The sequence below is a fragment of the Symsagittifera roscoffensis genome, chromosome 4, assembly GCF_963678635.1.
Source record: "Symsagittifera roscoffensis chromosome 4, txSymRosc1.1, whole genome shotgun sequence".
Lineage (NCBI taxonomy): Eukaryota > Metazoa > Xenacoelomorpha > Acoela > Convolutidae > Symsagittifera > Symsagittifera roscoffensis.
Genome location: NC_087065.1, coordinates 76,545,672 through 76,560,671, shown reverse-complemented (window position 1 = coordinate 76,560,671; position 15,000 = coordinate 76,545,672). Strand labels below are relative to the sequence as shown.

At 35.9% G+C, this 15,000-nt stretch overlaps 1 protein-coding gene across 1 annotated transcript; it reads right to left on the bottom strand.

Annotated features, from left to right (window-relative positions):
- Window positions 1-49: 49 nt before the first annotated feature.
- Window positions 50-13,984, bottom strand: LOC134845028 (X-ray repair cross-complementing protein 5-like). The gene is made up of 10 exons (XM_063861858.1): window positions 13,790-13,984; window positions 12,559-13,020; window positions 10,107-10,311; window positions 9,552-9,815; window positions 8,945-9,150; window positions 8,324-8,385; window positions 8,169-8,233; window positions 5,970-6,208; window positions 4,510-4,722; window positions 50-710 (listed from the first exon to the last, which is right to left on the bottom strand). Exons 1-10 carry the CDS (start codon window positions 13,956-13,958, stop codon window positions 499-501), a joined length of 2,097 nt encoding a protein of 698 aa, XP_063717928.1. The 5' UTR covers window positions 13,959-13,984; the 3' UTR covers window positions 50-498.
- Between the last annotated feature and the right edge of the window lie 1,016 nt (window positions 13,985-15,000).

Here is a 15,000-nt window from a genome sequence, read left to right as displayed (position 1 = left end):
TATACTATGTACTTATGACTTGCGCTATTTAGTGCTAATTTAGATTAAGTACAAGAAAATAATTTCAATTAAGCAGCAGGAAACAAAATTTGGCGAAAAGAAATGCAACTTCTTCCTAGTTTTCAAAATAAACAATGTTCAATATCAAGTATCAAATGCAAAATCAAGCTGATCGGATCTTTGCAGTTCACAATAAATCCCAGATTCATTCAAAAGAGCATGAAGCCATAGCACCAGATGAAACAACAACGGACTTGCATGGTCATCAAACGCACGAACAGCATACAGTATGATACTTGGTCACTAACTTATAACTGCGTCCCTGAAATGCTCAATTCTCAATTCTTCATCAAGCGTTCATCACAAAGCCTATCTGTTACCGTGTCGACAAACTGCGGTATCGGTGAAAATTTTTAGGCAGTTTTTTCAAAAATTGGAGGACCCGTCTTTCGTTCTTTTTGCGTGGTTCCAAATATCATACTTGTATTAAAATGAGTATCAGTTGGCTTTGAAGAAGTGTTGCAAATTATCAATGAGGTTCTGTTTGCGTCCTTCAGTGGGCAGCTGGTACAACTCACACGCCTCCTTCAGCACAGCCACGGTGTACTTGCCCAGTTTCTTCTCCACAGCCGCCTGTCTCATTTCGATCGGATTTACATTAACACTCGCCTTCTTAGACGCATTGGACGACCCTGCTGTAGAAGTGTCGGCTAAAACGAGACAATTTTTTGCGTTACATAGACACAGCTGTGTTTCCCAAACACCAGCGAAAGCGACAAAAAGAGCTATAACACTAGCGAAGCAGAGCTGCGAAACACCTGCGATTCAAAAATATACGCCAAAGTTCATGTAAAAATTAGCTGAGTAAAAATACTTCGGAACAATTCATTTTCAGAAAACTCCCAATCATTCCCTCACACTCATAATTCAAAAAAGTCATTTGATAAATTCAACCCATTTTCTGTTTCCATTTTTTCAACCGGGTAAACTATTATTTTGGATTTTAAGCTAATTGTACCCACTCCTTGCTTTCTTGCTGTTAAGAGGAACAATTGAAAATTGACTTCCGTCTAAAACAAAACGCCACTTTAACAACTCAAAAACACGCATGTTCAGGTATAAACTTAGATTGACCTTGATAAAAAACAAGAGATTCAACATGATTGAAAAACTAGACGTTATCAATATTAAGCACGATCCATCCAACTTTTGCACCATAACTGGAATACATTGAAAGGCAGAATACACAGGAATGCACAATTATTTTTGCAATGCCTTATATTTTTTCCGTTAAAAAACATGTCCTAGAAAGATTTTTAACCCTAAATAGAACAAATTGGGGCTAAGAATTTGATATACAATAAAAGTAAGCTCAGCAAATGAATCGGTGATTCAGTTGTTGACCAGAAACGAGTCTTCATTCTGAATTAATAACGCTGACTAATCGCAAGCCTAATAATTTACACAGAAAAGAAACTGCGCTTCGCAAACACAAGCAAAAAAATGCAAAAAAGAGCTCTAACAGGCAAAACAAAGTGAAATAAGGAAAAAAGAAAAATTTCAAAATAAACCTTGAGAAAAAACAAATAGCAATTTTGAAAATGGGATTATCACGTTCTCTCATCTGCTCGATGACCACTTATAATTTAACTACACAGAAGCGAAGCTGAGATTCGCACCACTTGCGATACACAAAGTCACCAACTCATCAAAAAATTGACAGAACGCCAAAAAAATAGCACAAGAAAATTTCAAATGTTGGTTTCAAACTGAAACCCGTTTTGATGAAAACCTGTGGCAGAACACAAGAGCCCAGCTAGTATTGAAATACCTTGAATACTTCGAATTGCGCTACAATATAGCCAGTGAAAAAAAATCGAAAAAAATTATGTTGAAAAAATTACTTGAAAATAAAACTAAAAAGAGTTGAATAAACAGTTAGAGAAACTTCATAGTTGTATTGCATGAAGTTCATAAACAGCCGTAAAAACAACAATTGAAATCATTCACCGAGCAGCAGCAAAGGCAAAATTTTTTGGTTGAAACGTGTTGAGAAAAAAATTTCATGGAGTTTTAAAAATTATTACGACCCATCCATGATGAAGCACATAATCATAAATGAATATATTTTGCCCTCAAAAATACGCACTATAAGTTGACTAAGCTAAAATAACAAACTATTTTAATATTTAAACACAAATAAAAAAAATTGCACAAAATCAGACTTTGTAAATTTACAAATTACTGAAATTTCAGTTATATTGAAGAACTATTTAAATTGGAATAAAACCCATAATTTTAAAAGTAAGCCAATAAAATCCTACAGGACGAAAAATGTGCAATAGAGCAGAAAAAGTTACAGAAACTAGGACGAAAATCACGAACCCGAGAAAAAAAATGAGATATTTTTTAGAAAAAAAATTATTACAACCTGAAAGTCTTTACCTAGTTACTACTTGAATTATGGTAGTTTTATTTGAATTTCAAGAATTTGAGCGTGTCAAAAGCAAATTTACTATTCCTACTAAAATTACAATTCTGTGAACAAAGTTGTTTACGGGAAAAAAAGTCTAGTACACGATTGCAATACACTTGCTGATCGCAAGGGTCAACACTAGCAACCAATAAAGCAGCAGAAATTCGAGCAAAAAATAAAAAAATTTCAATGTTCCGGACTAATATTCACATCCTCGCATCTGCGCCACGGTCACTTGGAAGTAAATTAGTAGTCCAACTAATGCTGGATGTATCTCTATTGATATTTTTAATCATACGTTGTACTGATACGGTAATAAGTATTTTTCAAAATTTCAAAGAAATTGACTTTAAGTAAAAACCCTAGTAATTTTTCTGCTTAATTAAAAGATTAAGTGTTGATTTGAAGGACACAACCTGCTACTTGCTGTATCAATTGAATTCTTTATATCAGATTTGACTCGGTAGTTTCCGTTAAAACCAAGAAGATTCCAAAAACTATCAAAAAAATCTAAAATTTGACTTTTCCTGTATCAATAAACCTTTCTTTACTGAGGCATGGGAAAAGTCTTTTGAGCAGGAAAGATTTCCACCCCCTGATTTTTTGATTGAACCCTTAAAATCAGGCTTAACTAGTAGTTTTCGAGAATAAGGATGAAAAAAAAAACGTAGAAATTTCAAAAAATGGATTTTTCCCGAAGTCCATATCGCTTTTCCACAAACAAATAACAAATAGGTTGAAAATATTATGCAGGGAAAATCTAAGCACCATGTAAGTTTGAATGAACTATCAACCTCAGATTAAGCAGGCAGTTTTTGAAGAAAAAAAGGTTTCCAAAAAACGGACAAAAAATTAAAAATTTGACATTTTCTAAGGCCATATTGTTTTTCAAAACGCAGGGCATAGCCGCTTCCGCAGGGAAGATTCACATAAATGCCTTTTTCTTTCGGTAAAACACTTAATCTTCAATTTGACCGGGTAGTTTTCACAAAAGTTTTCAAAGTTTCCCAAAATGTCAAAAATTGGGCTTGTTTGAAGCCAAACTTTTTTCTATCGAAATTAGGGAATAAGCGCTTGAGAAGGGGAGATCTCTATGATTTGTTTTTTTGATTGAAACCTTCTACTCAGATTTGTGCATTTCATTTTTGAGAAAATGAAAAAATTCGAAACAATTAGGCCAAAAATCCTACTACTAAAACTTTCGAAGGTCGTAGAACGTGAGGTAATATGAAAAGAGACTAGCAAAATCGGCAGGCACGAAGAAGATCAGCCGCGTTTTCCATCGGTACCATTTTTTTTTGAAAACTGGTTCAGTTTAGAGAAAAATTGAAATTTCGGCGAAAAGTGCGAAATTTTCCAAAGCCTCGCAAAAAAAAACGAAAAACAACAAATCCCATAAATTTTCATAATGCATGTTTTTTTTAAACAGGATCTAAAGCTAGCCAAAAAAAGTGCACGAAAAGACGACAAATAGCAGGAGAAGAATGCCGTGAAAAAAAAACTTTGTACCATAACTTTGGTTGGATCGCTTGTCTTATGACATTAGTGGTAATAAAGATCTGAGAAGGGCAGTTTCTTACACAGAGGCGAAGCTATGCTTTGCAAACACTAGCAAGAACACGACAAAAAGCAGCTAAAAGTGAAATAAGCCTCGAATTAATAAAAATACGGTACGTCTCGGATTCGATCGGCGACCTAGAGATTATGCGTCTCACGCACTAACCACTCGGCCACGCACAATTAATATATCACAAACACTAGCCAAAAAGAAAGCAGAGAACACATGCTATGAAATTTCCAATGCTACAGATCGTGATTATTGCAAAAGTGCTACCAAATAAGTGAACACTTTCAATGAACAATTTACAAGTTGGGTTAGAAAAAAAAATAGTCGTGCTACCACAATAACGCCCGCAAGCTCGAAAGTGTAAACATGGCATCTGCAAATAACAGGAAAAAAACCTAGAAAAAAGGTTTCCGCCCATCAATTTACAACAAATCACCGCAACAGTCATAAAAAAAAACGTTTTTACCTTTGCGTTTAGCGCCAGTCGTCTTCGCCCCCTGTCCTCCGCCACTTCCTGGCTGCAGCCCAAAGCACCTCACGAACTCTAACCCCACCTGACCTAGTCTGGAATCAATTGTTTGGGGGGAGGGATTGATGGTGTCCTCCGGTTCCTCCACCGCCTCCTTCTCCAGAGCAATGGCCTCTATGTAGGCGTAGAAGCGGGACAAGTTTGAATGAACTATCAACCTCAGATTAAGCAGGCAGTTTTTGAAGAAAAAAAGGTTTCCAAAAAACGGACAAAAAATTAAAAATTTGACATTTTCTAAGGCCATATTGTTTTTCAAAACGCAGGGCATAGCCGCTTCCGCAGGGAAGATTCACATAAATGCCTTTTTCTTTCGGTAAAACACTTAATCTTCAATTTGACCGGGTAGTTTTCACAAAAGTTTTCAAAGTTTCCCAAAATGTCAAAAATTGGGCTTGTTTGAAGCCAAACTTTTTTCTATCGAAATTAGGGAATAAGCGCTTGAGAAGGGGAGATCTCTATGATTTGTTTTTTTGATTGAAACCTTCTACTCAGATTTGTGCATTTCATTTTTGAGAAAATGAAAAAATTCGAAACAATTAGGCCAAAAATCCTACTACTAAAACTTTCGAAGGTCGTAGAACGTGAGGTAATATGAAAAGAGACTAGCAAAATCGGCAGGCACGAAGAAGATCAGCCGCGTTTTCCATCGGTACCATTTTTTTTTGAAAACTGGTTCAGTTTAGAGAAAAATTGAAATTTCGGCGAAAAGTGCGAAATTTTCCAAAGCCTCGCAAAAAAAAACGAAAAACAACAAATCCCATAAATTTTCATAATGCATGTTTTTTTTAAACAGGATCTAAAGCTAGCCAAAAAAAGTGCACGAAAAGACGACAAATAGCAGGAGAAGAATGCCGTGAAAAAAAAACTTTGTACCATAACTTTGGTTGGATCGCTTGTCTTATGACATTAGTGGTAATAAAGATCTGAGAAGGGCAGTTTCTTACACAGAGGCGAAGCTATGCTTTGCAAACACTAGCAAGAACACGACAAAAAGCAGCTAAAAGTGAAATAAGCCTCGAATTAATAAAAATACGGTACGTCTCGGATTCGATCGGCGACCTAGAGATTATGCGTCTCACGCACTAACCACTCGGCCACGCACAATTAATATATCACAAACACTAGCCAAAAAGAAAGCAGAGAACACATGCTATGAAATTTCCAATGCTACAGATCGTGATTATTGCAAAAGTGCTACCAAATAAGTGAACACTTTCAATGAACAATTTACAAGTTGGGTTAGAAAAAAAAATAGTCGTGCTACCACAATAACGCCCGCAAGCTCGAAAGTGTAAACATGGCATCTGCAAATAACAGGAAAAAAACCTAGAAAAAAGGTTTCCGCCCATCAATTTACAACAAATCACCGCAACAGTCATAAAAAAAAACGTTTTTACCTTTGCGTTTAGCGCCAGTCGTCTTCGCCCCCTGTCCTCCGCCACTTCCTGGCTGCAGCCCAAAGCACCTCACGAACTCTAACCCCACCTGACCTAGTCTGGAATCAATTGTTTGGGGGGAGGGATTGATGGTGTCCTCCGGTTCCTCCACCGCCTCCTTCTCCAGAGCAATGGCCTCTATGTAGGCGTAGAAGCGGGACAACTGCGGGTTGCGGAAGTTCTCTGGGTCAAAGTTGAATCTGTATTGGAACAAAGACAATTTGAACCCAGAGTAGAGATTTGCTGTGCAAGCTAGCACAGAAAGTTCCGATCGCATAAAAAACAAAACAAAAAAAAATCTTCTTTTTTCAATTTTCTGTCGTATTTTTAGCGAGGTGTGATGGGAGGAAAAAAAGAAGCTTTATACACTACCGAAGAGGCGACGCTACGCTTCGCAAACAAGCGAGGAAAAAGCAAAATAGAGTTCTAAACAGGCAAAACAAAGTGATATGAGAAAAAGATTTGTTGAGATTAGGAGTATCACGTTCCCACACCTGCTTCTCGACCGCTTGTAAATTTACTAACACTAGTCCCCAATAAAGCCGATACAGTTTTTATCAAATTGCCAATGTTATGCAGGAAATATTTGACCAAAAAAAAAAACAATTTAAATCTTCCGGATTTGAATATCCGACCTGTTAATTAGGAGTCTCACGTCCTCGAATCTGCGCCACGGTAGCTTGGAAGTACACTAGTGGCCCAGCTAATTCTGGATCCAACTGTTCTAATTTTTTAAACCATATATTGTACTGCTACAATGCGTTATTTTCAAAATTTCAAAATATGGATTTACGCAAACCCTAGTGTTTTTGTGCTAAAGTAGTTGATTAACCACTTATTTAAAAGAAAAAATTACTACTCGCTCTTTCAATTGAAATCTTCATTTCAATCTTTGCAGGGTATTTTCGAAAAAAAGTAAAAAATATTCCAAAAATCCATCAAAAATTCAAAAGTTTGACTCTTCCTCAATCCATGAACTTTTCTCAACTAAAGTGATTTTTAGATTGAAGATTTCCGCACCCTGATTGTTTTAAATTGAACCCTTAATATCAAACTTCGAGTAAATTTCGAGAATAAGGACTAAATTTCTAAAAAAACCGAAAAACTTGAAGTTTTCCGAATTCCATATCAATTTTTCTACAAGAAACAGGGTTAAACATATAACGCAGGGAAAAACTAAGCACCATCTTGGTTTTCTTGAACTATCAACCTCAGAATCAGAAAGTTAGTTTTTGAGAAAAAAAAACAGTAAAACGGTATCTTTCAGAAACTGGGCATAGCCACTTGCAAAATAAGATTCGCATAATCGATGTTTTTCTTTCGATTTAACATTTAATCTCCGATTTGGCAGGGTACTTTTTGAGACATTCAAAAGTTTTAAAAATGAACCAAAATCTCAAATAATGGACTTGTTTGAGGCCATAACTTTTTTTCTACCGAATTTAGGGAATTGCCAGTTGAGATTTGTGCATTTATATTTGAGAAAACGGAAAAAATCAAAACAAGTAAGCCAAAATCCCCCTGCATAACCTTTCGAAGGCCGTAGAAACTGAGGTAAAATGAGAACAGACAAGCAAAACATGCAGGCACATGAAAGAGCAGCTGGTTTTCATATTGGTATTTTTTTTTGAAAATTGATGTTTTTGTGAACTTATGCAGTATTTTTTGCAATTAGAAAAAGCAAACGTTTTCAAAGCGTCGCAAGAAAAAACGAAAAACAACAAATCCCATACACTTTTCATAAAACATATCTTTTTTCAAACAGGGCCTTACACTAGCCAAAAATAAAGCCGCAACATATGCCATTAAATAGTTTATACTTAAATATGATTAATTTGAGATATACGAAAAGTGCCACCAAATGACCACTTTTATTTGCGACTTAGGTTGGAAAAAAAAATTCTTCGTAATAATCCACGACGCTTGGCTTGTGCAGTAAATAAGTAATTAAAAAACTTTTTAAAGCCAAGGATAAGGAAGCGCTTAACGACGAAAGAAGCGTTACTTCCAATAAACTCAAAACTCATCAGCAATCAAAAAACAAGTAGAATAACCACAAATCAAAATTAACTCAAAATCTGCTTCGTTCATTAACATCGAGGAGTGTTGCATAATTTAATGGAGAGAAATATAAAAAATTCAATTCTTGTAGCTAAGCACCTGAGTTTGTTGACGACTGCCTGTGCTGCTTCCACTTGCTCCTCATTGGCACATTCACGTCTTTCCTATAACAAACCAAGATTTTTTCTTCATTGCTCAAAACTCGAAACATAATTCAGTTTAGTAAGAGGTAAGAGATAACATAAATTATTTACATTGACTTTGAGAGACACGTCACGCACATCTTCTGCAAAGGGAATGTAGATCACGTGGAACCCTAAACAGCAAAAGTTTCTTTCGATGCAGAAAAGGTTGAAAAATCAAAAAAAAAAATAAAGCATGTCGTGAATTTTTTCTTTTTAAATCAGCAAAAACTCTTTGAAGCAAATTACACATGCAAAAAAATCACAAAAAAGTGAAATGTACCGCAAAACCTATTCCAGGTAAATTATCAGGGATCAACTTCAACTTTGAAACAACTTTGCTGCAATTCCATGTATGGAATGCATATGCATATATGGAAATTCATATGCATATGGAAATTCCGATAAAACAAAGAAGAACGATTTTAAAGGAAAATGGTGTTCATAAAAATCGAATAAACATCCCAAAGAATGTACAGTATTGGAAATAAAAAATGAACCCCAACAAATTTTTACACAGAGACGAAGCTGTGCTTCGCAAACACAAGCGAGAAAACGACAAAAAAGCAGCTCTAAAAAGTGAAATAAGGAAAAGGTAAAAATAAGCTTTAAAAAAGTCTTGCCCTCGTATATGAATTTTCGCCATTTACATTGCCATTTACACTGATGAACAAGAAAAAGGAGTCTTCTAACCTGGTGGTTTGATTTGAATGCCAGTGTCCGGCTGTAGGATCTCTTTTTGCGGACAGAGAGCCGCGAGTCGGGGATAGGATCCCTGCTTGGTCACTATCTGGCATACTGCAAACACATCTTGAGAGAGACAACTGTTCAGGAGTGCCTGGAACAGCACCAGGGATCCTTTCACCGCACTCTCATCCGGGTAAATAAAGTGGGATGGTCTGCGACAAACAAAAACGGGGCTTTCACCCACACATATTGGGTGCGGCAGTTTGAAGTTCGCTATGATTGCATACCATATTATCATGTTTTCAATTGAATGAAGAGTACTTTCAGATACTCGAGAGCTAAGTAAATTCAAACTGTCGCGTCGAATATCTGGGTAATTTTAGCAGAAAATAATTAAAATTCGAAAACATGATAATTTAGGAGTCCTCTCAAGCTGAAACGGGTTTAGTCAGAAAGATATTTGCAGTGTTTCTCTGGTTGATCATCATCATAACCATAGTTGTATAGCTATGATAGTTGGCTCGACTATCACTGCTATCCTAGCTTCGGACGCAGTAAAATCGAAGCACACTTGGTCTAGGAGTTTAACTTTCTTTATTTCAAATACCGTCACCTTAGAAAGTTGGTGAAGTCCAGTTGTTTGGTGGATCGGAATCCCATCACTGTCAGACCAGAAGGAGCCAAGTACTTCATACTGTCCCGTTCCGTCTTGCCCAGGAAAATGTTCTCCCCTCCGAAAGTCTGGGCGAATCTTACCTCATCAGGCATCAGCACCTCCCCTGTCTCACTGGAGACGGTCTCCGTGCGGGAGAACACTTCCTTGTTCGTGTCTTTGTCCAGCTTCACTCCTGCCGGCTTACTGGCGATGTTGACGAAACTAAATAACGGGTTATTTAAGTTTTGACATGCTTTAAGGCATGATTAATTGAATTAAAATCACTGATTTATAACCACTTAAAAACAGTCTTTAAATAATTCAGAGTTAATGTCAAAAAACTATATATCATTTCTCTTGCACTTGTACTTGGTTTGAACTTGGTTTTCTAATTCTAAGCAAAAGCAACCGAATCATACGCGAAAAAAAAAACTAGTGCGTTTTGAATATTTCTAGTTGATTTTAAAAAGTGAGAAAAAAATTGAACAAATTTGGCAATTATAGACTTCATACCTGAAGACTTTGACTCCGAACTGCTTTCCGAACAGGTCCATTTTGAGAGACGAGAGTGCTCTTGATGTGTATTCCTTGGTTGTCACTCTGTAGAGTAGCTCTTTGATCTTCACTGTGGGGTCTGCGATAGAGGCTGTTTTGTCCCTCAACTGCGGCAGAGCACTCTCCCAGAACACTGTCATGTCGAAGAAACCGTCGGGAGGAGCTGCAAATTGTTTAAAAAATAACGACCGTTTTTTTTTTAAAAAAGGAGTCGCTTTACAATATATAAAATCTCAAAACAGAGCCAACACACAGTTGGAAAAGTATTAATCAAGGAAACTAAAGAGAACGTTAAACTTTCTTAACATTCAATTTTCCCAGACCAACATTATTTTAAAGCTCCTCCAACTTCAACAATCTTTTACGGTTGACACTTGAATTAAAAGCACTATTGGAGAAAATCTGATGAACCCGTAATTTTTTTCGGTAACTAGATACAATTTTGAAAAGCTGAGCGCCATTATTTTTTTAAACTTTTTTATTTCGCCAAAATATATCTTAAATTTTGGGGTCATTGAATCAATTGTTTTTATATGCCACACAACTTTGACAAAAGTCTGAAGATTGTCTGAAGAAAATATCACACCGAGCACTCAAATTCTATCAATTCATCAAAACTCGGAACAAAGTTAGTTCGACCATTCGCTTAACAAGTCTGAAAGCACTTCACTTCAAAAGAAAAGACAGGTGGCACTTCACAAAAATGAGAACCAAGCCATCCGAAATTGAAAAGAACACCACTAATAAAAAATCGAGAAAAAAATCATTAATTTTGGTCTGTTATATGAAACACGAAGACACACAATTTGAAATTTCATAATCGCATGGGCAAATAATTACGCATGTCGGCACTTGTACATGTCAGTTGCTAATTGCGCCCAATTTCTAACAGATTTGAAAGAAAATGAGTTTATGAGGAAAAGTCAAGTTTCCGGTTACAAGTGTGAAAATAAAAAAAAATGGCCGAATGTGCCATGTTTTGTCGATATCTACTATTGTGAGTTTAAAACAAAGAACAAGCACCAAAAAACAGATTATTACTGATGATAAAAACTTCAGCACTGCTATTCCTTGATATATATTTGAGCTACCTAGACTGAGCGATCAAAAAGTAGCGCAGATTGTTCCGACCACTACCATCCATAGAAATTTTTTTTTTTAATTTAAATTCAAGTAGTTTTTAGTGCATGGTGTAATAGAAACTACACAAAGGCGTAATTTAATGAAAACATAGGTGAAGCTGAGTTTCGCACCCCTTGCGATACATAAGAAGAAATAAAATTGAAAAAAAATTCGAAAATGCAAAAAAAAAAAGCTAGATATATCAAAATGAATAAGGCTAGTTCTAAAAAAACATGCCAAGACAATAGAATGCGAAATTAGCGTCGGGAGATAATGTACCCAGCGGTAACAAAGCCGAAAATGCCTTGTCAGAAATCTTTTAGGCCAAAAAAGTCAACCAGTCCCCCTCACCCACAAAACACCTATAAAATTAAATTGCTCATCAAATGAAACAATATGAGGTCACTAACCTGATATAAACTATGCCAAAACCTACAAGCCTAAAAAGGAAACAAAAACTTCAGACAAAATCAAGACCAATAAGAAAGTTATTAATCCCCCATCGCCTTCAAAACACAGACACACAATCACAATCTTTGTTCGCTCGTCAAAAGACGCAACATGGGGTCAATAAGCCGATATAATGTGGGCCAAAACCTATCAAACCAAAAAAGAAAAAGCCGAAAAAAAATTGTTATCATGAAAAACTTCAATCTTTAAAGCATTTTGTGCAATCCAGAAGTGAGCATAAAAATATGCTTCCGTTGAAACGGCTCAAAAATTAGGTCACTAAGCCAATACAAATAGGATTAAATCAAACCATTTGGGCAGAATAAAAATTTTAAGCAAAAAAAAAACGAAAAAAGAAAGGTACGAAGTCAAGATTAGTAAATTTACAAACAGAAGAGGTAGAAAAGAACACTCAAAGTAAGTATAATGTAGAAAAAACATTTCAAAAAACAATTCTACAGTAATATGACAACTAGGCCGACAAAATATAAGCAGACAATAATTAGCCGACACTATTTTTTAAACGAACTATTTCGGTTGAAAAAACAGGTCTTGTCAAATTTGAACCCAGCTCCTTTGCCGTCCCTCCAGACCAAGTAAAGAAGACGCAAAGAAATTGGAATTCATGAGCTGAACCTAAATTTACCATTTCTAATTTTGACCATTCTGTCAACCAAGTTATTTACGGGGAAAACGTCTACTACCCGATTGCATTACCTTTGCTTATCGCAAGGGTAATTAGACATTGTCGACAACTTAAAAAAATTTGCAAAGTTTTTTTTTAAATTTTTTCAACCATAATTTTTCAATTTTGTTAAGCAATAGGCAATTAACAAACCCAATCCAAGAACTTCAACTTCAATTGAGTTGTTAGCCAAGTCCAAAATCTTCTGCTGAGTAGCTTTCCTTGCATGTTGGTTGGAGGACTGAGGGTCTTCGTTCATCGTAAACAAGAACACCTGTTTCGTTGAAAGGGTTGAGGTCACGCGTGAAAACATATTCTGAGTCACCCAAAACGCATCCGCAAAGGAAGCTTCGTGACCAAAACCCAATTTAGAAGCGTCAAAATTGGACTTTACTTTCTCCACTGCAATTACACTTTTGGCACCTGGTAGTTCTAATGGCAACAATGTGTGAACGTGTTTAAAATCGGTTTCGGACGACTGGGACTGTGCAGTTCCGATCAATTGACACGCGATCAAATCCCGGTCAGAGCAAATGATTTTGCTTTTGATGAAGTTGCTCACACAAGTCAGTGCAATTTCTATCAAACTCGTTTTTGAATCCTCTGCGTCCGGGTCTACGAATATGTCAGAGCTGGCCGAAAAATTCATTTGTTAATAAATAATCCAAAATTAAACTTTTTACTGCGGCGAAGAGAATTTCTGACAAAACAAAACATGGAGAACTCGAATTGTTTTGAAACAAATTAGTCTAATTCCTTCCTAATACTCTGCACTACTCAATTTTAGGGACCCCCGCAACACAAATTGACTTCTTCATAGACCCCACTCCCCTAGAAAATTGGCACCTCCAATACCATAAAATTTATACCTAAAGTTTCTGAAAAATGTCTATTTAACGCACAAAAATGTTGTTTGGATTAAATTACTAAAACTGCGCCCATTTCAATGTTCAAGACAATTTTAGTCTCAATTTTGGCATAATATTTATCACACTAATTTGCGACCACCCCCTGATAACTTTGATCCCCACCGCAATGAAAAACGCTGTTGTATTCAAAAATTTTCCAACCCCCCGGTAATTTTCGACCCCCACGTACGTATTAGGCACCGCAGAGAAATTTAATTTCAAAAAAGCAGGAAAATAATTGATTAAAAATACTTTCCTCAAAATTACATGGCACTCTTTCACGGGTCATCTCTCGCAGGTGAGATGAAATTTTCAACAGAAGAAGCTGGTGGTTTTATTGATTAGTATCATAAATGTTTTACGAGAAAAATTCTAGTTCCTAGCACAATAAGATGGTTTCTTAATTTTATGGTTGCACTATAATTATTCCATTAACTGGAAACATTTTTCCCAATACCACTAATTGTTTAGCCAACCCTGAAAAGAGTGGAAAATTGACTTGTCGGTGACATCGATAATGAAAACAGTGGCGTTTCGGGAGACTGTTTCCCACTTGGCGGCTGCTCTCACTTCGTCCAAATTATCACCTCCAAAGTCGTCTCCATCGTCCGTGATGTCATAACCAAAACGAATGAAGTCCCCCATTGATATTTGAGGCTCACAGATATTTATCTGAAGAGATGCGACTAAGTTTTTGTACCATTCAAAAGTCTCAATTATACAAACTTCAGCTAGAAACGGAGTTAGTAAGAGAATTCTTTCATTATTAAAAAAAAACAAACTACTTAGGTTTATTAAAGCTAATTATGGGAGAAATGTTGGAAAAAATGGAACAAAGGATAAATAAATGAATCTCATCTGCTGTTTATTCATTTGACACATCGGCAGTTTTGTGAAAGACCCACAAATAATCATTGGAAAGGGTCGAAAGATATATAACATTCAAGCCTTTTCAGTCGTGATTCGAACGACATTAAAAACTTTTTCCACAGTCGAGAAAAGTCTGTTTTAGTCTAGAAAAGTTGGTTTTAACTTTCTAGAATTAAGCGAGCGAGAAGGTCTTATCATTTTTTTTTATTCAAGTAGTTAAAAGGTAGTTTTACCTCAAGAAAACTGGATATGGAAGCTTAATTGAGCGCTTCCTTGGCAATAATTTTATTTTCTGAAAAAAATTGGAAGAAAATTCGGAAATATTTTTTCCTTTTTTTTGGCTTGTAGCTCAATTTTTCAAGACAGTTGTTACCGATAGGCCTAATAAAAAACGTTGAAAACTACTGAGTTGTCAATTGAAAAATTCTCAACCGTCGCAGTTCCAAGAAAAAATAGACGTCCTCAAAGCTCTGTGAACTTCTAAAACAACTTATGATTGACAATTTTATGATAAAACTAGACCAAAAGAAAAAATTTTATTTCGATGGGAGGTAGAAGTCAATCAAACTTTTCGTGTCCTTTTTATTTTCGCTGTTCGATAGAGCAGTTTGCCTTCCTTTTAACAAATGAACTGAACTAATTTTGAAAAGAAATCAGAAGTCAAACCGCGAAAAAAAATGAGCCTGAATAAATTTTAAGACTTTTCCTGGAAAGAAAACAAAAAAAAATCAGACCTATATGAGTCTGCACTAGGTTCATCGACTCATAAACTTCGTCAACCACTAATTCTACTTAAAATAATCCTGTGAACTCATCC